Source organism: Poecilia reticulata, chromosome 14 (genome assembly GCF_904066995.2).
Source record: "Poecilia reticulata chromosome 14, P_reticulata-male-v2, whole genome shotgun sequence".
Classification (NCBI taxonomy): Eukaryota; Metazoa; Chordata; class Actinopteri; order Cyprinodontiformes; family Poeciliidae; genus Poecilia; species Poecilia reticulata.
The window spans coordinates 21,063,997-21,085,307 of record NC_088843.1 but is presented as its reverse complement, the minus strand read 5'-3'; the positions used below and the strand labels follow the sequence as shown (position 1 = coordinate 21,085,307).

Below are 21,311 nucleotides of genomic sequence, written 5' to 3'. Positions count from 1 at the left end.
GACGTCAGCAAATGTTTACGTTATAATTATGAAACGTTTTTAGTTTTTCTGCTTCCTCAATCTGTAAAATGTTCAAATTTTTTTAATATTAAAATGAAATCTAGCTAAAAGTCTAGATTTCACAAACGTTTTGAACATGTTTATGATTATTTATATGAAAAAAAACCTGCGGAACATTTGTATCCGCGAATCGAACCGCTGTCGGTTTCATCAGAATCATAACCACAAAAAAACATAAATTAATGTTTAATAATCCTGATGAATAAAAAATTTAATCCAATTAAATTATGTATAAATGCTTAATATAAAATAAACTGAATCAATAAAAACAGCTTAAATAGATAAAAAGTATTATTATTATTATTATTATTATTATTATTATTATTATTATTATTATTATTATTATTATTATTATGCTGAAGGCGTATTTCGTAATTAAATTTGTTAACTAGTAATAATCAAATGAAGGAGAAACTCATGTAAAAATGATTTTAAATAAATACCAATAATTAATAGAAATTAAAACATTACTGTAATATTAAGTTCAAGCACATTCTTTGAACGTTTTAATAAGTTTAATTCAAATAAAAGTACATAATGTGATTTTCTTATGTTTTAAATGAGTTTAACTAAACTGTCATAAATGATCAGATATTTATAGTTCAGTTTATTTCTGGTGCTTTATAGAGAAATGGAGCGAGGCCCTTTGAAGTGTAAATGCCCCCCTGAGGATGATGAGGATGATGATGACGATGTCGGGCTCCTGATGAAGGCTGGAGGAGGAAGAGGAGGATATCGGGCCATAAACGGACCATGTGACCGCGCCCGTTTATACCTGGCGCAGACGCAGCGCGCGCAGACTCGCAGGGCGGCCGGCAGGCAGCAGGTGGAGGCGCGCGCAGGCCACGGACACGCGGACACAGAGCTCACCTGCAGACAGGTGAGCGGCAGCAGGCAGGCTGGAGCCGCAGTATGCTGAGGGAGAACCCTCACCTGGGAAGATGTACGTCAGTTACCTGCAGCTGGACAAGGAGCCCACCATGTACCCACACCAGAACCCGGTGAGCCGCCACCCGGGGCTCAGCCTCAGCCCCCAGAACTTCCCGGTACCAGGCCCGCCGCAGTACCCGGACTTCCCCGGGTACCACCACCACCACCACCACGGCCTGAGCGCCGAGCCGCAGCAGGCCGGGCCGGGCGCCGGCGGATGGAGCCCGGCTTACCCGCCGCCGCCGGCCCGGGAGGACTGGACCGCGCACCAGTACGCCGCCGCCGTGGGCGCTCCGACCGCGGGCGCCGGGCCCGCGCTGAGCTTCCAGGAGTTCCCCGGTCAGCCGGCCGCGCTGCTGCCCGCCGCCCTCAACCCGTCCGCGGGGCAGCTGTCCCCCGGGTCCCCCAGAAGGAGGAACCCGTACGACTGGATCCGAACCTCCGCGCCGCCCAGCAACCCAAGTAAGAACCCGAACCAAAATCAGCAACTGGGCCGCCAGACGGTACCGAAGCTGCAGACAATTAAACATGATAAAACGTTAAATTCATCGGTTTATTCTTAGTTAAACGTGGAAAATGTTGTTCCTGGTGGTTCGATTCGGAGCAGTTTGGACCGGGAGCCTCGCCGCTCCCAGCAGAGAACTGTTGGACATTTTAATATGAGGCTGATATGAAAACAGAGACGATACGAGTCAGCTTCAACAGCTGCATAACTCTGTCAGGAAATATACTAACTAACTAACTAACTAACTAACTAACTAACTAACTAACTAACTAATTATTATTATTATTATTATTATTATTATTATTATTATTATTATTATTATTATTATTATAACGCGGCCTTGTCACTACACTGTCATTAAATATTACATTTATATTATTTATCATTTAGTTTTAATCTGATGTTCGGATTTTCAAAAATATTTCATTCTCTTTTTTTGCATCAGATTTTATTTGAATAATAATAATAATAATAATAATAATAATAATAATAATAATAATAATAATAATAATAATAATAATAATAATAGCTTTTCTCTAACGGAACAGAAGCATTTCACTCCGATTAATCCAGAATAAATCCTTACTATCGGTGTGAGTTCGGCGGGAGGAGGTGGAGCCGCGGGTTCGGGCCGCGGTCCGTCCGGTTCGGTTCGGAGCTGTCATGAAACCGCTTCATGATGGAAATGTTACGGGTCGGGCCGACACACCTGGAGACTGTTGATGAGGAGATGATGAAGGCGGGACTCACTCAGAGTTGGAAGTGGACCAGAACCAGAACCAGAACCTGGAGTTATTTGCCTGTTTCTTCATTTCTGGGACTAAGATGAGAAAACCGAACCATCAGAACAGACTCACCGTCCTGTTTAATACCACGACCTGCGGTTCTGTACTTGGAACAGAACCGAACAGAAGTTACTTCTCCTGTTCTGACCCAAAAAGAAACCCAAATCTGGTTCTGAGTTTGGAGGGAAAACCTTCAACCGGTTCTGATCCGGATCAATCCGGGGTTCCGTCGGGTTGACGGAAATCGATTCTCCTTCAGAAATATTTAATATTCCGGAATTTTGCTCAAAACTCATAAAAGCTGATTTGATCGACAGAATAATACTGAGGAACTGGGCTGTTGCCATGGTTACAGTAGCCAGAACCCGGAACCACCTCCTCTGTACTGGATCATTAAAACCCGATCCCTTCCTGGCAGTAGTAGAACCAGAACGTCTGGACCTTCTAGGACAATCCAGAACCTTTTAACTTCAGATTCTTTTTCTGTTTATTTAAATAAATAAAATAAGGCCATCTTATTTATTTATTTATTTATTTATTTATTTATTTATTTATTTATTTATTTATTTAAATGATTACATTTTCTTTTTCATGTTTCCTTGCTTCGTTCTGATTGGCTGAGATGAACAGAACCAGCCCGTGGTTCTGGATCTGTACTGGGTCAGAACCAGGCTCAGCTCCAGTACGGTGGAGGCAGTGTGCTGCTGTGGGCCGTTAGTCAGGAGAGACGGTGACTTGAGAGGTCAAAGCACCAGAACTGTCAGAATCTGCATTGGACCTTCAAACGGGTCTGAAGAACATCGAGTTCTGGAAATGACCGGGTCGGTTAGGATCAGATCGGGTCTGATCGGATCGGGCTGGTGTCGGTTCTGATCTCCAGGTCCAAGCTCAGGTTTGTTTCTGTGGCCCATGTTTGATCGGGTCGATTCTAATTGGATGGGGCCGGTGTCGGTTCTGACAGACGTTCCTTTGGTTCTGAAATGCTGGACCACTAACGAACCGGACCAGACCACTGGTCTGGGTTCTGGTTGATGTTGTTGATAACAGGTCCGGTTATCAGGCTCTGACAGACAGAACCGGACCGGGCGGCTGGGTCGGTGCCAGCTGCTGCTTTCTGTTTCCTCAGACTGGTTCTGTCTCCTGGATCCAAACCGGTCCGACTGGTCCGCGGTGCAGCCTGAAGGATGGACCCTCTGGCCCGACTCTTCAAAACCGTTAACCCTGCTGAGCCACCTCTGACTTACTGCAAAGGTTCTGATTGGACTTTCTGTGTGGTCAGGAGGACTTCCTGTTCCAGGCTCATCGGGTTAGAACCGGTCCCCATGGACACACCACTATCTGGACCAGAAGATCTGTGAACAGAACCAACTGGATCAGAACCAGCTAGAGAACACCAGCGGTACCTGGTTGTGTTTTATGGACCGGTTTGGTCCCGTTTGGCGGTCCGACCCGGTTTGTTGGTTCGGTCCGGTGAAGTTATGAGACGAGACGATCAGTTTCCAGTTTGCTGACTGCCAACTAATTTATTGATTGACTAATCGTTGACTAATCATCTAAAATAGATGATCTGGGATATCTACAGTGGTGCAGCTGGTAGTCAGCTGGTGACTTTCTGACAAAAACTCTGACCTTCAGCTTCGGCTCCAGGTGCATTGTGGGTGATATAGGCAGCAGCCATGGGAACTCTGAGGCCACAAACGAGTGATAAACTGAGTGGATGAAGGCGTCTGACTGCAGCAGTGAGAACCGCTCTGCCTCAGGCATCCTGCAAAAACTCACATCTTTACATAATGACAGCCGACGTGATTAACAGCTGCAGCTGAGAGGAAGAAAGACTGCAGCAGAACCGGGTCACTGTTAGTCACAACCGGGTCACTGCTGGTCAAAATGATTGCTGTACGACCCACTGATTATTTATATATCTATCCAACAGAAAGTGATGTCATTAAAAACTGTTATGATTATAAGCCATAAGCACTGTGAAGCATCTAATGTTCACAAGGGATGGATGGATGGATGGATGGATGGATGGATGGATGGATGGATGGATGGATGGATGGATGGATGGATGGATGGATGGATGGATGGATGGATGGATGGATGGATGGATGGATGGATGGATGGATGGATGGATGGATGGATGGATGGATGGATGGATGGATGGATGGATGATGGTCGGTCTTGTGACCTGTCAGGATCTCCTCCTCTGGATCCTCAGCCTCTCTTCTCCTCTTTGTGTTCCAGATGGGAAAACTCGGACCAAGGATAAATACCGGGTGGTGTACACCGACCACCAGCGGCTGGAGCTGGAGAAGGAGTTCCACTACAGCAAGTACATCACCATCCGGAGGAAAGCGGAGCTGGCCACGGCGCTCAGCCTATCAGAGAGACAGGTAAGTTCCGATCCGATCCGATCTGATCATCAGGAAGAACTTCCGCAGCTTTCTGATTGAGGCTCTGTGGTAGATTTCTCTGTTTTTAACCGATTTGAAGTAATGTAAAAGTTTGTCATCCATCTTTGAGTAAATCATATTTGAAACTCAAACCGACCGGCCGCGTTCTGCAGAACCAACGTTCTGATCTGTTTCCAGGTGAAGATCTGGTTCCAGAACCGCCGAGCGAAGGAGAGGAAGATCAACAAGAAGAAGCTGCAACAGCCGGCCTCCTCCACCACCACGCCCACCCCACCCACCTGCAGCACTGGAGGGGGTGCTCTCAGCAGCAGCAGCAGCAGTGTCGCCATGGTTACCAGCAGCAGCGGCAGCAACGGGCTGGTGTCTCCGTCTTCTCTGACTCTGAACATCAAGGAGGAGTACTGAGTGGTAAAACCTCAGAAGGAGTCGTCCTTCCACCAAACTTTCTCTGGCTGTTTGATCCAGAACGGCTGGAAGAACTCTGATTGGTTCAGAACTCGGCTCCTCTGGTGGTTGGACCAATCAGCTCCAGACTCGGGGTTCAAAGGTCGCAAAGCTTCAGGAAGAACTGCTCTGGTTTCTGATTGGCTGACAGGAGGTCAGGTGAACCCGGAGTGCCTCCTGGGTTCTGGTAGAGCTGCTGGACCCGACCCGCTCTGTGCAGAACCTGAGACCTTCAGCCATCAGCAGAGACTGCTGTCACCTCTGACCTTGATCTGGACCTGCTGACTCATCGTTACGTTTTTTACCCTCAGACGGTTCAACAGCTGATGGTAAAACTGGTGGTCAGAACCAGATGTTTCTGATGGTTCTGATCGGCTCTGATTGGTTTTGGAAACTTCAATCAGAACCATTTTCTCATTTTTTTCTGGATTTAAAACTCAGAAGGTTTTTTTTCTCCATTCAACAAGAAATAATTTAAAACTGTATTAAAATGAAAAACGTTTTATTGGACGTTTTACTAAAACAGAAGAAATTGTTTTTAAAGGTTGTTTTATTTTATAATGTTATTGTATAACAGTTAATCATTTGGACTCATGTGATCATCAAAACCAAAACATTTTGAATTTTATACATTTGTATAAAGGATTTGTCAGATTTATTTATCAGCATGTTTACCAGTCAGTCGTCTCAGAAATACTAAATATTACTAATAATATCAATAATAACTCGATCAATCTGGGAGCAGCTGGACGTGTTTCTGAGGTTTGAGGAGAATATTTTTATTTTAAAGTTTTAATCCTGAGGATAATTTCCTGTCCAGATCAATATGATCAATTTGATCATCATTTTGTCTGAAAAACATCATAAAAGGTCTAAACTTTTATTAAACACGTCCAGATTAAAGTCAAATGTTTATTTATGTATTTTCTTCTTCAATCGATTTTATTTTCAGAATTTAGAGACTAAAATACAAAGAAAGAACTAGAAACAGATTTTATGTTTATTTAGAAAAGAATGAAAACATAACAATAGCTTGAATATTTATTTAATCCTTAATAAAACGTCTGAAGGAAAGTTGATGCAATCTGCATAAATATTATGACATCAGACGTCCTGAAAACAATTAATAAGCTGTTAAAAAAAAGTAAAAAATCCAAAGACTAAAAAAAATTGTTTAAATATTAAAACATGATTAGAAAACAAGAGTCAGTTAAAGTAAACAGAACTCCCATCAGGGAACCAGTAACTAATGGGAACCAGTAACTGGTAACCAGTGGCCCGGTCCAGTCTATCAAAACATTAATCATTAATAATTAAACTTCCTGTTTCTGTCGGACCAATCAAAGTCTCTTCTCCCATTGTGTCCATGGTAACAGTGTCGTCAGAGAAGTTCTTGAGGGAGAATCTGGACCAGAACTTTCACTGGTCCGGTCCATTGATCCAGTAAAACCGGGAGGAAAAAACTTTCCAACTCAAAGTTTCAACATTCAGAAGCTGAAATGTTTGGAATCAGAACTCCAGATCTTGACCCACTTGGTGGTTCTGATACGGTTCATGTTCTTGTCCACTTCTGTAGGAACCGGGTTCTACAGAAGTTCCTGCTGATGTTTGTTTTTGCTCTGATTTCCTGTAAATGCTGGTGATTTTAGAATTCATCATTTGTACATTTTAAATCTCGTTTTTATTAAAAACTAAAAGTTTTATTGTAAAAGTTTGTGTTCGTATTTTTGCTCTGCTGTCCTGGACTCCTGGGTCCAGAACCCAGACCCCAGACCCAGTCAGGATGTTCTGGTCGAGTAAACGTCCCATTCCTGCTGATCGGCTCGGCCTCGACGCGCAAAGATAAAATGTTTCAGGAATCAGAATTTAAACCAGACAGAACCAGCAGTCATGTTGGTGGAACCACTGAACTGGGCCTGATCGGACCTGGAGCATCGATTGTCTGTTTTTAATAAGCTGTTCTGGAGTTCTGCTCAAACAGAACCGTGTTTGCTGAGCGGCGCATCGGTTGAGGTGTGGCGTCCAAAGGGCAAACACAGGATCTGCTATCTGTCCACACTGAGACCTTTGTCCTCCAACAACAGCCCTATCTGACGCTGATACACACTATCTGCAGCGGGTGTGTGTGTGTGCGTGTGTGTGGCAGCTAACCATGGAGGCCGGCGTCTTGAACTTGAGACCTTCGTTCTGTCACCAAATGAAACAGATCTTCAGGATTTGTCTTGAAACTCTTAGAAATCAAAAGTTTTAAAAATGTTTTAAATTTAAACAGACTCGAACCGTCAGCCCTGAGGAACTCCTGAACTGATCTGTTTCTGAATCAAACATCTTTACAGCTTAAATCATAAATCACCCGGTCATGAAGTGAAGCTGATTATGACCAGGTATTTCCTGGCCTTGACTCTCCGTTGCCATGGCAACGGAGCTGCCTTCAGGTTTATCAGGTCAGTGGTTCCAAGACTGGCTCCAGCAGCACAGGATAAATCAGAACCTCATTACAGTTCTGAACCATATTCAGAACTGCTGAGAGAAAATTTAATATTTTATTTTAATATTTTTTAATCAGAAACATTCGTTCATACGCTTCGTTCATACGCTAGATTATTCAATCCAATTGATTGATTTTTAACTTTATGAATTAAAGTGAAATATTTTTATTTTTGTGACCCGATAAAATCAGCAGTTCCTATTTATAGTCATAAACACCTTAACTTGAGACCCTGTATCGTTTATATAATTCATTAACATCTGTGACACCTGCAGCTGACGTCACAAGGCGCAAATGTCGTCACGTCGCATGTTTATGCCACGCCCCCTCGTTAATGTGACCTGAGTGTGAAAATATGCCAAGTCACTTTGAGCAGAAACAAAAATACTCTGAAAAAATTTTGGAAACCTGAGATTAGGGTCATATTTTTTATTTTAAAAAATGTTTAAAATATTTTTTCAGTATTAAAGGTGAAAATTTAACTAACTTAAATCAGGTAATTTTCTGATATTATTGACAGAAAATCAGTGATGGAAAGTTAAAGCGTCGGATTCTGTGAGAATATCTGGGTCCAAACGGGTCAGACCAAGTTGGATCAGGAGGGCCCTGAAGGTCACCACAAGGTCAATTTGAAGTACATCTAATCAGTTCTGATGCATCACAACCGACCAGAACCTCTAACAGGTCCAGAGGAAATTTATCTCAGCGTTTCACTCTAATTTTATCACATTTTAGTCCAACCAAAGGATCCAGTAGAATCGGCCCATTGGTACCAGAAGGACTGGTGGTTCTGATGGGTCGGACTACCTGCTGGTTTTTAATGGAACCAGAATGTTTTAGTTCTGTCAACGGTTCTGGTCCTTCAGTGGTTTTGACACAGCAAGCTGATATGGTTCTGGCTCTGGTCCAGTCTGGTTCTGGTAAATTTTGGATGTGGTTCTGGTTCTGACCCATACAGGATGTGGTTCTGGCCCATTCTGGATCTGTTTCTGATCCATTCTGGATGTGGGGGTTAACCCAACCCCCTAACCCTAACCTTGTCTCCTGATAGGGTTGGTTCAGAAAAAGCCCTGTTCTATTGGTTCTGTGAGCTCCACTCTGCTTCCTGAGAGCTGAGCTACCAGGAGGACCTGATCGGCCAATCACACACAAAGCTGCATCGGCAGCAGCCAATCAGAGACTAAGTAAGGAGCTGACGATTATGTTTGAGCAAAATGAAGCAAAATTATCAAAATCATGATAGAAAGTCCAATTGAGCTGCAGGAGGTTCTGGAAGAGAAAAACATGATCCAGATGTTAAAACAATAAATTCAACATTTAATGGAGAAATTCTGGAAAACATCAAAGAATTAAATTCAGTTTATTTATGAAAGAGACCGAGCTACAGGTTGAACATCTAACTGGATTAAACCTGTTAGAGATCCGTTTATATGTACCGATAGAAACAGAGGATCAGATCTGGATCCTTTAACCTGATCAGATCCAGTCTTCCCAGTCAGAGGAATCCAGAGTATCTGGGTGGATCCTCTGCAGCAGCTGCTGCTGCTCCTCGCCTCATTTTTGGGCAAACAGACGTAATGAGTGTGAAGCTATAAAGTTTATTATGGGATGGCTTCTCCTCAGAGACGCAGAAATGTTGGAGGAGGGCAGAGCTGCAGATCTCTGAGGGGGAAATGTCCCAAGCAGAATAAAAAGTTCTTCCTGAAACGATCTGGAAGCTGATTCTTCCTCTGATTTTCATATTTTTGACATTTTCTAATATTAATTTTCCTTAATTTGAGTCAGAGACATTAAAACGTCTGGATGTGATGGAGACGTTGTCTTAAACATCTGATTGCTATAGAAGCTCAGAGGATCTGCAGGTTGTCTCTGATTGGTCAGAACCTTTAGCCCACCTGATGCCCCACCCACTTCACCCCGTTTCAATGCCAACAGATTGTTGGACAAATGATCAGGTCCAACCAGGTTCTGGTCCCTATTGGACCATCAGAGACCGAATCCGGGAGGACAGAGCAGACAGAGGTCCAGAGTTTCCCCCAGTGTATAAGCCTGGCGGCCCGCCATGCTTTACTAGCCCCGCCGCCAGGCTAAGCGTTGCTTGTTTACGTTTCTAGGGTGGAAAAAAATGAAAAAAAAAAAATTTTTTTTTTTTTTAAAGCCGGACTGCAAGCGTCTCTTTTACTCTTAGCATTTCACTAGCAGAGCAGCTTAATAAAGGATAGGTTTATAATAGATAGGTTTATAGTTCATGCATTTAAACCCGAAAGCACGCGGACCAATCACACAGCTGGCCCCTCTGCGCTTTGCCTCACGCGCTGCCGCTGCTTTACCTCAGCTGGATCGCGCGCATCTCCTTTCACTCAAACCAGACACAGGCTGACCTGTATGGATATTTACATCAACCTACTGTGAGGAATTATGATCCTTTGGAGAACTCTAGGTAAGAGTTTAAAACCCGCCGCGTTAGCTCTGGTTGCGCAGCTCAAAGTGAACCGCAGGAATAACTCATAGCGAATTCAGAGGTCGTTTTGTGAAGTGGTGAGAATGATTTATCTTTGTGAACGAACAATTATATGGGACGTTTACATCTCAACGCGCTGCCCAGCATGTGGCTCTGTCTCCGTCTTCCCTGTAAAGTTTATGTCTGTGGTCCCGGTTGGCCGGAGCGTTTGTGGATAACGAGCAGCGCTAACCTTATCATACAGGTTCAGCCCGGTGAGGAGCTTTCGCGCTCTCCTCGCAGTCACGCATCACGCTGATCTTTTATTATTTTATTATTATTTTTAGTATTTTTTTTCTGGTTACACGATGCATCAAACCATATCATATGCGTTGTCTACTTAGAGTTAATGTGCAGGACCACACGGAGATCTGAGAAACTTGTGACCGTCAGGCACAGTCGAGTCCCATAAACTTGATCAACCAGAATAGTTACTGTGACGATTAAAAACTCAACAGACACGAAATGAAAGCGCTACTAAAGCCACATTAGCAGCATTGAATTAAATCTCCCGTTTGTTGCGCGTAGCAAGATTACCTCATCATGCAGGGCCGGTCCAAGGCTGCATGAGGCCTTGAGCAGAATTTGATTTAGGGGCCCCTTTTGTTCCTAAAAATATCAGCACCTCTAACAGCTTCTGTGTTAGATTTAGTGAAATATGGGAGAAGGGAGTAATTTAATTAGCCAGCCTAAAAAGCAATAAGTTATAATCGCACTTTACTAATTTATATTTGTAAATTCAAAGATTAAACTCAGAGCATCAGATTGTTGCTATAGTAACAAAACAATCTAACTATGAATATTGTTCTTTGAAGTTTTACAAAGTAAACTTGCCAGCTCCTTAAAATCGTGTATTTAAATGTTAAACAATTTAAAATCATTTAATTTATGTCTTGGACTCTCCAATCTCTGGGAACGAGGTCGCTGAGGTGGTCAAAAAGCTCCTCGGTGGCAGGGCCCCGGGGGTGGATGAGATCCGCCCGGAGTTCCTTTAGGCTCTGGATGTTGCAGGGTTGTGTTGGCTCACGCGACTCTGCAATATCGCATGGACATCGGGGGCAGTTCCTCTGGATTGGCAGACTGGAGTGGTGGTCCCCCTGTTTAAAAAGGGGGACCGAAGGGTGTGCTCCAATTACAGGGGGGTCATTCTCTTAAGCCTCCCTGGTAAGGTCTATTCAGGGGTCCTGGAGAGGAGGGTCCGTCGATTAGTCGAACCTCGGATTCAGGAAGAGCAGTGTGGTTTTCGTCCTGGTCGTGGAACACTACATCCTCAGCACGGTCCTGGAGGGTGCATGGGAGTTCGCCCAACCAGTCTACATGTGTTTTGTGGACTTGGAGAAGGCGTTCGACCGTGTCCCTCGGGAGGCCCTGTGGGGGGTACTTCGGGAGTATGGGGTACCGGGCCTTTTGATACGGGCTGTCAGGTCCATGTATGACCGGTGTCAGAGTCTGGTCTGCATTGCCAGCAGTAAGTCGGGCTCGTTTCCGGTGAGAGTGGGACTCCGCCAAGGCTGCCCTTTGTCACCGATTCTGTTCATTACTTTTATGGACAGAATTTCTAGGCGCAGCCGAGGTGTTGAGGGGATCCGTTTTGGTGGCCTTAGGATCGCATCTCTGCTTTTTGCGGATGATGTGGTCCTGTTGGCTTCATCGGAACGTGATCTGCAGCTCTCACTGGAGCGATGGCTCATCTACCATCCAGTGTGTCAGGTCAGTGCGGGTCGCTCTGTCCGGCTGGTGAAATAGTTTGGACCCGAAGGTTAGACCACAAAATCATCACTTTAATGCTAGCTAACAGCTAACTAGCTAACTGCTTTGATCTCATCACGGATAAATCATTGGCCAATCAACGAATGTTGTCTCCTGCCACCCGGCTAGGTCTGGCTGGAACCACCAGAACCATGCAGGATCAGTTTTGACCCAGTTTCATCCTGAGGCAGAGGTGGGCTCACAGGCCAACGACCAATCAAAATGCTTCAAACTCCTGCGTTAGTTTGATGGTTAATCTGCTGAAAACCAGTAGAACACAAAGGCAGAACCAGAAGCAGCTGGTTCTGATGATCCCAGAAGGACCCGGCCCGCATGGAGTTGATGCTCTGGACCATGTCCAGAACTCCAGCCCGTTTCTAGATCCATCACATCTCTGCTGTTTGGAAAGTACTGGTTCTGGTTCAAAGCCCTGTTTTGGGTTGTGAATTGAGTAAACTGGTAATCTGACCTGCTGGTTCTGGTTCTCCAGGTCTGCAGCCTGACTGTGGGACTCCAGCAGAACCAGCAGGTTTACGACCCAGTCCAGTGGGGAGCTGATCTCTGTTAATGAGGAACAACATCCCTGGCCTCTTATCTGGGGTCAAAGTTCATCCGGCAGCAGCAGGAGGCCGAGCAGGAAGTGGCACCGTCCGAGAAACGCTGCTCCGCAGCTCCGTGTTCACCTCCAACTCGGTTCTGGAACGTTCTTCCTGGTTTTACTGGTCTCTGGGTCCAGGTGGGTGGGGTAGGTTCAGCTGGGTTCGGGTGGGGAAGGTCCGGTATCAGTCAGCCTCCGTGTTCATGAAGCTGGTGAAGGGTAGCGGGCAGCGGCCATTTTAGGACACATTTCTGCTCCTCCAAACAAAATGGCTGCTAGCCACGGGCCGGCTGCCGGTCCGGACAGGACCTCGGGCCTCCGAACTGCAGCAGAGCCATCTCCTCTGTTCTGCTCCCGCTGCTCCATAAACAATGATTAGAGCAAATAAAAGAGCGTAAGTAAGTGCACCCCTCGCAGCCCATAAACTGCCAGGCTTATATAGCCGCCTGTTTATGGGTCATTTTCCCATAAACTTTCATTTACAATATGCTAACTGGCCCTAATACGGCTATTGGCGCTGATGGAGGATCAACACAGAGCCGTAAAGCAGCGGTAGTAAAGGCCTGATTAGCCCAGATTAGCATCGCTCCCACCGGCGGCAGACTACTGGTATTCCCCGCTAAACAAACCGGAGGACGGCGGCTTCCTCAGCCCACACCAGCTGAACCAGTGCTCCCAGTTCATTCACAGTACTCCACCGGATACTGGGTGCTCCTGTACCAGAACCGGCCCGGTACCGGCCTTGGTAGTACCTGTCGGCTCACCGCTATCAGCTCAGGTATTCCAGGTAACTCCGGATCCTCTGCTGGTTTAATCAGATTCTCGCCTTTAAACTCCGATTTATTAAAACCTGTTTTTTTATGTCACTTTACTTTTATTCATGGTTTTATTTTAGTCTTAGAAAATATTAAATGAGCAAAGATTTAATTTAATTATTTAACAATATTAAAATTGAAATTATTAAAACGTTAATGTTAGAAAATAAATATTTCATATTTAGTTGTGTTATTTATTTAAAAAATATATTTTGTGTTTCATTATTATAAAGTTTTTCTGTGATGAAATTCATATAAAAATTAATTCTTTAGACGTGGAAGTTCAGGTTTTCTTTAAACTATACTGATGAGAATAGTAATAATATAGAATACTATAATTGATTTCTAAAAATAATGTAATTATTATTGTGTAATTATATTTATTGATCAGAAAACAATCTGAAATGTGACAAAAACAAAATTGATTTAAGTTGAAAATTAGAAAGACGTTAAATGTTTAATAATGAATACAGAACATATTTCAAATAAAACCTTAGAATAAAGCAATTATTCTAAGGTTATGAATAATTGTTAAATTAATTTAGAAATAATTTATTTGTAATTAATTAATTTAACAGTATGAACTGTTAATGTTGCATTTCTTAATTTTAGAAAATAGGTTCTAGATAGTTTTGCACATTCAACATGTCAACCGTCTGAAAACTTATTAACATTCACTGGCCTCAAACCAAACTGGGACTGATTTAACTCTTATTGGTATTAATTTTATTAGTATTTATTTTATTGGTTTAACTGTGTTGTTTTATTATGTTGTGAATTGAGCTTTTAATTCATTATTGTGTGCTTAGTTTGGTCACTTTATTTTTATGCTTTTATGTTATGACTGTAAAATTGCTTTATAAATAAAGTTATTGATGATGATGATGATGATGATGATGATGATGATGATGATGATGATGATGATGATGATGATGATGATGATGATGATGATGATGATGATGATGATGATGAGGATGATGATTGTAAACTTTACTGTTAAAATGTTATTTTCTTAAATTTAATAAAACACAATTTTGTAATACGTTTGTTTTTAATTTAATAATATTTTCATTTAGTGTAATTGTTCTTTTAATGTCAAATACATTAAATTGGTAAAAATTAGTTAAAGTAAAATAACATTTTATTAATGTCTGATTAATTTATTTTTTCATTTTGATAAAATTAAAAATAATTTAAAGATCAGAACTGATGAGTTTAATAAGGTGGTACGGGTCAGAACCAGAACAGGAGAGGTTCTGTCTGGTTTTGCTGCTGAGGGAGGAAGAGGAAGTTCAGTTGATGAGAGGAAGATCATCCAGGAGAAACCGTAAAGCAGAGAGGAAACCAGAGCTGGTCCGGTTCTGGTACAGTTCTGATCTGGTTGTGGTATGGTTCCGGACCAGTCTGGTTACTGATGAGTTTCTCCGCAGAACCAACACCAACCCAGATGAGATCTAATCAAGATCTCATTAAGTGGAGGTGCTGGGTCTACCATCCAGAACCAAGACCTAATGGGTTCTCTGGTTCTGGTTCACCTCTCTAACCTGGACTTGGTCAGAACCATCTGCTAGACCTGAAGGTTCTGATGGTTCTAAAGGTCCAGTTCTGTCAGCCTGATGTTTCTCACCTGCAGAGCTGAATACCTGCTCTTCCTGAGGTTCCACCCCCTTCCCGATATGACCCAGCCCCGTATAACACGTGGCCCCGCCCCTGAGGCTCCGCCCTCTTCCAATCTCCCCCTCGTTAACCTTCGTCCCTGTGATAATGTCTGAGGTTTCAACATTCCACATTCCTGATTTCCCTCCAGAACCTCCAGCTGTAGAACCCGGCCGCTGATCCGAACCTGAATGGGTTGGCAGGAACCGGTCTGGGCTGAGACCTGCTTCAGATTCTGACCCGGTTCTGGAGGCTCTGGGAGGCGATGCCGGGTCCCTCTGACCCGGCTTCAGCAGAACCCAATCAGGGTGTGCGTGCGTGCGTGTTCCCGTTAAACAGTCAATCGTTAACCAGCAGCAGCTAAAGGCTTAGTGATACCTGAGTTCATCACAGGTTGCCATGGTGCTGACCTGCTGACCCTACCCTGACCCCAACCCGTTATGGCTTCGCGACCCGGTGAAAAACTCCTGGACCTGCTGCCTAAGGGTGCTGTTATTATTATTATTATTATTATTATTATTATTATTATTATTATTATTATTATTATTATTATTATCCTGTGATGTCATCACTTGGGTTCTTCTTTGTTGCAGACAAAGCGGATCAGGAAGAGGAATCATGGGAAACTATTGGATCCCATGACTCCTCTTCAGGTTCTGGAGGTCCAGTCTAATAGGAACCATCATGTCTGGGTCCAGAAAGCCTGAAGTTCTCCAGAACCGCTGTGTTAACCTGACAGTAGCTTTTTCTGATCCAGAGGAAGAGTCGGACCTCTGGATGGTGTCAGCTCAGGATGTTCTGAAGAGGTTCTGGTGTGCCTCAGCAGCGGTTCTGTGAAGGTTCTGCCGGGCTTCCTCGGGTCTCTGTGGTTGACCTTCGACCTGCAGAGACTCGTTGCAGATAAGACATGGCACGCAGCTCCGTTTATGATTCTCAACAGGTTTCCTTTTGTCACGACCCAGACATGAATAATAACCTTCAGCTTATTGATTATCAGCTTATGGATTATTATTGTTAATGAGGCAGGCGCTGGTTCGATGTTTTCCTTCTCTGATTATTTCTTCACTAAGCTACCGATAGGAACTGAAACGTGAAGACTTACTGATGTTTCCACGTTGTTCTTTATCCTGCAGCGCCCCCTCCTGGCTCTGCATCACTTTAGCGCTGTCTCGTTGCGTTCTCAATGTGTTTCTTCTCTCCTCACTGTAACCAGATTTCCTATTAAAATATTAATGACTGTTGTGCAGATTTTGACGAATTTTATATGTTTTAAATGATTAATAAAGATGAATACCATGCAGAAGGAGTTTATAAAAATGTTAGAAATGTTTGATAAGGAAGTCAACACTACAGTTGTTAAAGTTTATGATGAGATGAGAGAAGGTGTGAAATATGTGAGAAAAATAAAATAAGAAATGTGGAAGAGATGAAGAAATCCATAAATATCAATGACTATTTAAACAACAGGCAATAACACAAATTAAAAGGAGACAAATTATTGTTGTTTTGCTTCCAATTGTTTTACTTTTGTGTGTGTGTTGTTCTTACTCTCTGTTTATATGTTTTTCAATATTCTTGTACATTTATATAATTCTGTTTTCTGTGTGCGAAAACAATGATTGTTGATGTTGTTTCAGCATCCTGGTTCCATTCTGTTCTATTTGAGCCAGTTCAGATTGTAAATCGGTGCAGTTCCTCATGTGAACCTGTAGGTGGAAGCACTGCACTGCTGTACCGGTATTGCGTGTAGTATGAAGCAGCAGAAGCAGTAGCCGCTAAGATGTCTGCACCGAAAACAATCCCAAAAGATGCGCAGGTAACTTCCAGGCATCTATCACAGTAAACTGTTTGGTTTGACTGAACTAAAGCAGTTTCTGTCATATTAGCAGTTGTTCTGAACTGCAGCTAAAATGAACGGAGACTCTGTTTAACTTGTTAGCTTAGCTGTTAGCAGCTAGCTTTTTAGCTCCGCGCTGTTTTCTATCGTAGGAATAAAAACAAACATTTGAGTTGAGTTTATTATTATTTATTGATTTAAGCTAAACATAAAGCACATTTACAGAAGATGACATTTATACTTATTATACATTCCACTTGTGTTTTTGCTGAAGCTTTGAAGCTAACTGCAGAGGTTTAAAACGCAGAGGTGTTGTGGTGAATTTGGTCACCTGGTTATGATGCTCAATCATCCGTTAATCAGTCCAGCTGGTTTACGGTCAGCTAAATGTTTGTTTAAATAATCACAATAAATCAAATATCAGTTTTAATAATAACAGAAGTAGATTATCATCTTGTATTATGTGATGTTAAAACAGATGCTGATGAACCACGATTATTATTATTATTGCCTCCATAAAAGTTCTTCTCTCAAAAATGAGGGCGGCCATACAATGAAATGCATTTATTTCAATAAAACATTTAAGACCTTTTGCTTCTTCATAAATCTAATTGATTGCATTTTTTCTTATGTAATGAAGTTACGAGAATCATGTGACTCATCTGGTAAAAATAAATGTTGCATCAGAATAAACCAAAACTTGAGATTAAAATCCTTCATAGTTCTGATTATTTTCCTTTTTTATTATTATTATGAACCTGAACACTAATTAATTGTCATAACTGTTGGAAAGGAGCAGATTATGGGTTTAATGTAGTGGTCTAATTCAACAAGCAGCTACCAGCAGATTTAAAACACCGCCTAGAGAAGATCAGAGAACTCTGGTAAAGGAACATTAAAAACTTTATTTAAAATATGTTCCTGTCTGATTGATGCAGAAAGAGTTCAGAGTATTTTCCAAGCCTTGCCAGAACCCATCAGAGCCAGGCTGGTCCTGATGAATCCGCTCCGTGTTTTCCAGGTGATGATCCAGATCCTGAAGGACATGGGCGTGACGGAGTACGAGCCTCGAGTCATCAATCAGATGCTGGAGTTCACCTACAGTAAGTCACTGAAAAAGAAAGTTCAGGTCAGGTGACCTCTGACCTGTTGAGGGTGCTCTCAGGTTGACCTCTAGCAGGAAGTGACCTGTGACCCCTGCTGTCTCCAGGATACGTGACGACGATCATCGAAGATGCTAAGATCTACGCGTCTCATGCCAAGAAGTCTGCGGTGGACGCCGACGACATCAAGCTGGCCATCCAGTGCCGGATGGACCAGTCCTTCACCTCGCCGCCGCCGCGAGATGTAAGCCCCGCCCCCCTGTGGCCCAGGGCCCAGTTGTGGTTCTGGTTCTGGTGACCATGCTGTGCTCTGTGTCCAGTTCCTGCTGGAGGCGGCGCGGCAGAAGAACCAGACGCCGCTGCCTCTTATCAAGCCCTACACCGGCCCGCGCCTGCCGCCCGACCGCTACTGCCTCACCGCACCCAACTACCGCCTCAAGTCCATCCAGAAGAAGGTCTGCTCCTCTTCCTCACCCCCACCTGCCTCCACTCTGATGACTTCTGACCTCTCTTCTCTCCTCCTCTGCAGGTGTCGTCGTCCGCCGGCCGGATATCGGTGCCTCGCCTCAGCGTCGGCGCCGTCTCCAGCAGACCCACAACGCCCACACTGGGTGAGTCCAGGAGAGGAACCAGTAGAACCAGTGTTATCAGTACACAGCCTGACCTCTGACCCCTCTGTCTGGTCCTCAGGAACCCCTTCAGTCCAGTCGGTCTCCTCTAAGGTTGGAACCCCGGTGTCTCTGACGGGTCAGAGGTTCACGGTCCAAATCCCTCCGCCCTCCCAGACGGCCACCACCAAAACCAGTAAGACCTCCTCCCTCCCAGTGGGTCGACCCCAGAGCGACCAGTTCTGGTTCCAGTCCAGGTTCTGTCCCAGGGCAGTTCCTCAGGTTCCGGAAATGTTCTAGATTTCTTCTTCTGTGGTATTAGTCAGATAGAACGTTGAACTGGTCCCAGTCTGAGCCTGGTTCTGGACCCAACCAGAACCAGAAGCAGGCTGATGGTTTCTGTGGAAGGTGATGAATCCTCCCAGTAAGTGACTCTGTTTTTCCACCATCCGGGTCAGAACCATCAGAACTTTAGAAATATGATAATTAGGTTTGAATGTTCAGGAACATCAGAGTTCTGACGGCCATCTTGGTTCCTTCTACTTTAATGTTAAGTAGTTCACTAGCATTAGCTAGTTAGCTACATTTAGCTAATAGCTCTACTAGCACATGTTGGCTGTTGGAAGCTAATGTAATCATTAGCTTCAGTTCTGCATTTGGTTCTGGTTTTGATTCTGGCTCGTTGGATCTAGTCAGTCAGAGGTTGTGGGTTTGAGTTCTGCTGAGAGAAAGACTCCGGCTGATGAAGTCTCCACTCAGCTGACGTTTGACCCTCTCCACACTGCCTGAACCATTTGGATCTCAGCTGAGATAAACATGAAATGGGACCTGCTGACTTCCTGTCACTGTTTAGTTATCAAACACCAGAGGGCGCCATAAGCAAACTAAATACATTCATTGAATTTAAGACATAGAGCTGTTGCAGCAAGAAGGTTCTGGGTTCGATTCCCGGTCTTTCTGCATGGAGTTTGCATGTTCTCCCTGTGCATGTGTGGGTTTTCTCCGGGTACTCCGGTTTCCTCCCACATTCCAAAAACATGACTGTCAGGTTAATTGGCCTCTCCAAATTGCCCCTAGGTGTGAGTGTGTGTGTGCATGGTTGTTTGTCCTGTGTGTCTCTGTGTTGCCCTGCGACAGACTGGCAACCTGTTCAGGGTGACCCCGCCTCTCGCCCGGAACGTTAGCTGGAGATAGGCACCAGCAACCCTCCCGACCCCACTGAGTGACAAGGGTGCAAGAAAATGGATGGATGGATGGATTTAAGACATGTCATGAATCAGGAACAAATCCTTTTGTTTAATTAAATAAAAATAATTAAAGAAACATTCAATATAAAAAAACTTAATGTTCATAGAAAATATGAAAGTAGCTCACATGCTGCGGTTAGCATGCTAATATGATGTAGTGAGCTAAAATATGGCTGTATGCTAGTTGTATTTCAGAGAACTTGATGCTTCCACAGATTTATTTTTCATAAAATAAATGTGTAATACGTCTCATGTCCTGTGTGAGTGAAACATTTTTCGGAAAGAATTCAATTACAGAATAAAATCAGAAATAGTTTCTAAACTTTCCAATAAAACCAGAATATAACAGAAACCAGATAATTTCCATGAAGTCGTTCTGTAGTTTTCCATCAGCTGACCAGTGGCAGCAGACTAATGGCAGTCGTCTGTGTCTCCATAGCAACAGCGGCGTCGCCGGCCGTGTCCAACGTCCTAATCAACCCGTCTCTGATCGGCTCCAAGAACATCCTGATCACCACCAACATGGTGGCTCAGAACGCCGGCGGAGACGGCCTGAAGAGGAAACTCGAAGATGACGATGACTACGATGCTTTATGACCACAGCTGGACTCAGACATAGATGCTGGTTCCTAGAAGCTGAACCAGGACAACTTCTGCTTGCATTTTCAATAAATTAAATAAAACCTGAAACCAAACATGAACAGATCACTTTGATAACCAGAAGTTACTGAGTTCAGACCAGAGATGATTTACTGATCACAGAGGATCATTAGGCGGTGCTGAAACTCATAAAGTTATGGATCCATAATGTATCAGAATGAACCCATCAGTAATGGTCCGATCAGTAGAACTGGGCCCATGTTAACAAATGAGTGAAGGAGAGTTGAGTGTTTAACTCTAGCAGAGAAGAAGTAATCATCTCTGGTTGGTTTCATTGTCCAAAGGGTATGGAAATATAAATATCAATAAATATTGGGTATAACAGAAATAATATTTGATATCGGCCCAGATTTGCATTTCTGTGTTTTAGAAATGGAAATCTGAACCGATATCCAATATTTTTTACCTCTATTCTTAAGTGTTTTTTTTTTTTTTACCGTTTCCTGTTGGATGCTGTGAGATGCTCAGAGTGGAGTTTGGGTCACAGGGACAGAACTACTTGGCTGAACTGCTGACTAACAATAAATGGTTTCAATTCAACTCAGTTCAGAAGTTCTTTATTTGTTGTGAAGGAAAATTAGATGCTGAAACTCAAATCATCAAAGTATCTTCAAAGAGTTGTAGATAGTGATGCTGTGGACAGGAAGGGTCTCCAGTAGTAGTCAGTGTTGCAGCTAATCTAAAGAAGTCTGACTGAAGACAGTTGCCTTATGATCATTATGACACACTGACAGATCAACATCCAGGCAGCAGAGACCAAATTCAACCAGTTGGTTTTAGTCCTGATTTAAAGGAACTCTGTGTTTCGACTTTCCCAATTTTATGAAAGTTTGTTCCAGATCTGTGGTGCACAGAAGCTGAATGCTGTTTCTCCATGTTTGGCTCTGGTTCTGGTGCAGAGTAGAACCAGAA

General features: G+C 43.5%; 2 protein-coding genes and 1 long non-coding RNA gene across 3 annotated transcripts; 2 read left to right on the top strand and 1 right to left on the bottom strand.

The window, feature by feature from the left end:
• The first annotated feature begins 479 nt into the window (after nt 1-479).
• Nucleotides 480-6,849, top strand: cdx1b (caudal type homeobox 1 b). Its single transcript, XM_008401815.3, is given in 4 exon segments — nt 480-955; nt 957-1,452; nt 4,525-4,673; nt 4,872-6,849. Coding segments are annotated over 4 exon segments (1,137 nt in total). The 5' UTR covers nt 480-691; the 3' UTR covers nt 5,100-6,849.
• LOC103459884 (uncharacterized) lies at nt 1,530-2,863 on the bottom strand. Its single transcript, XR_532824.3, has 3 exons — nt 2,353-2,863; nt 2,082-2,211; nt 1,530-1,655 (listed from the first exon to the last, which is right to left on the bottom strand). It is a non-coding gene; the product is annotated as an uncharacterized LOC103459884 (long non-coding RNA).
• Nucleotides 6,850-16,625: 9,776 nt separating the features above from the next.
• Nucleotides 16,626-20,939, top strand: taf9 (TAF9 RNA polymerase II, TATA box binding protein (TBP)-associated factor). The gene is made up of 7 exons (XM_008401816.2): nt 16,626-16,760; nt 17,803-17,884; nt 17,992-18,128; nt 18,205-18,339; nt 18,414-18,495; nt 18,575-18,688; nt 20,179-20,939. Exons 1-7 carry the CDS (start codon nt 16,725-16,727, stop codon nt 20,334-20,336), a joined length of 744 nt encoding a protein of 247 aa, XP_008400038.1. The 5' UTR covers nt 16,626-16,724; the 3' UTR covers nt 20,337-20,939.
• The last annotated feature ends 372 nt before the right edge of the window (nt 20,940-21,311 follow it).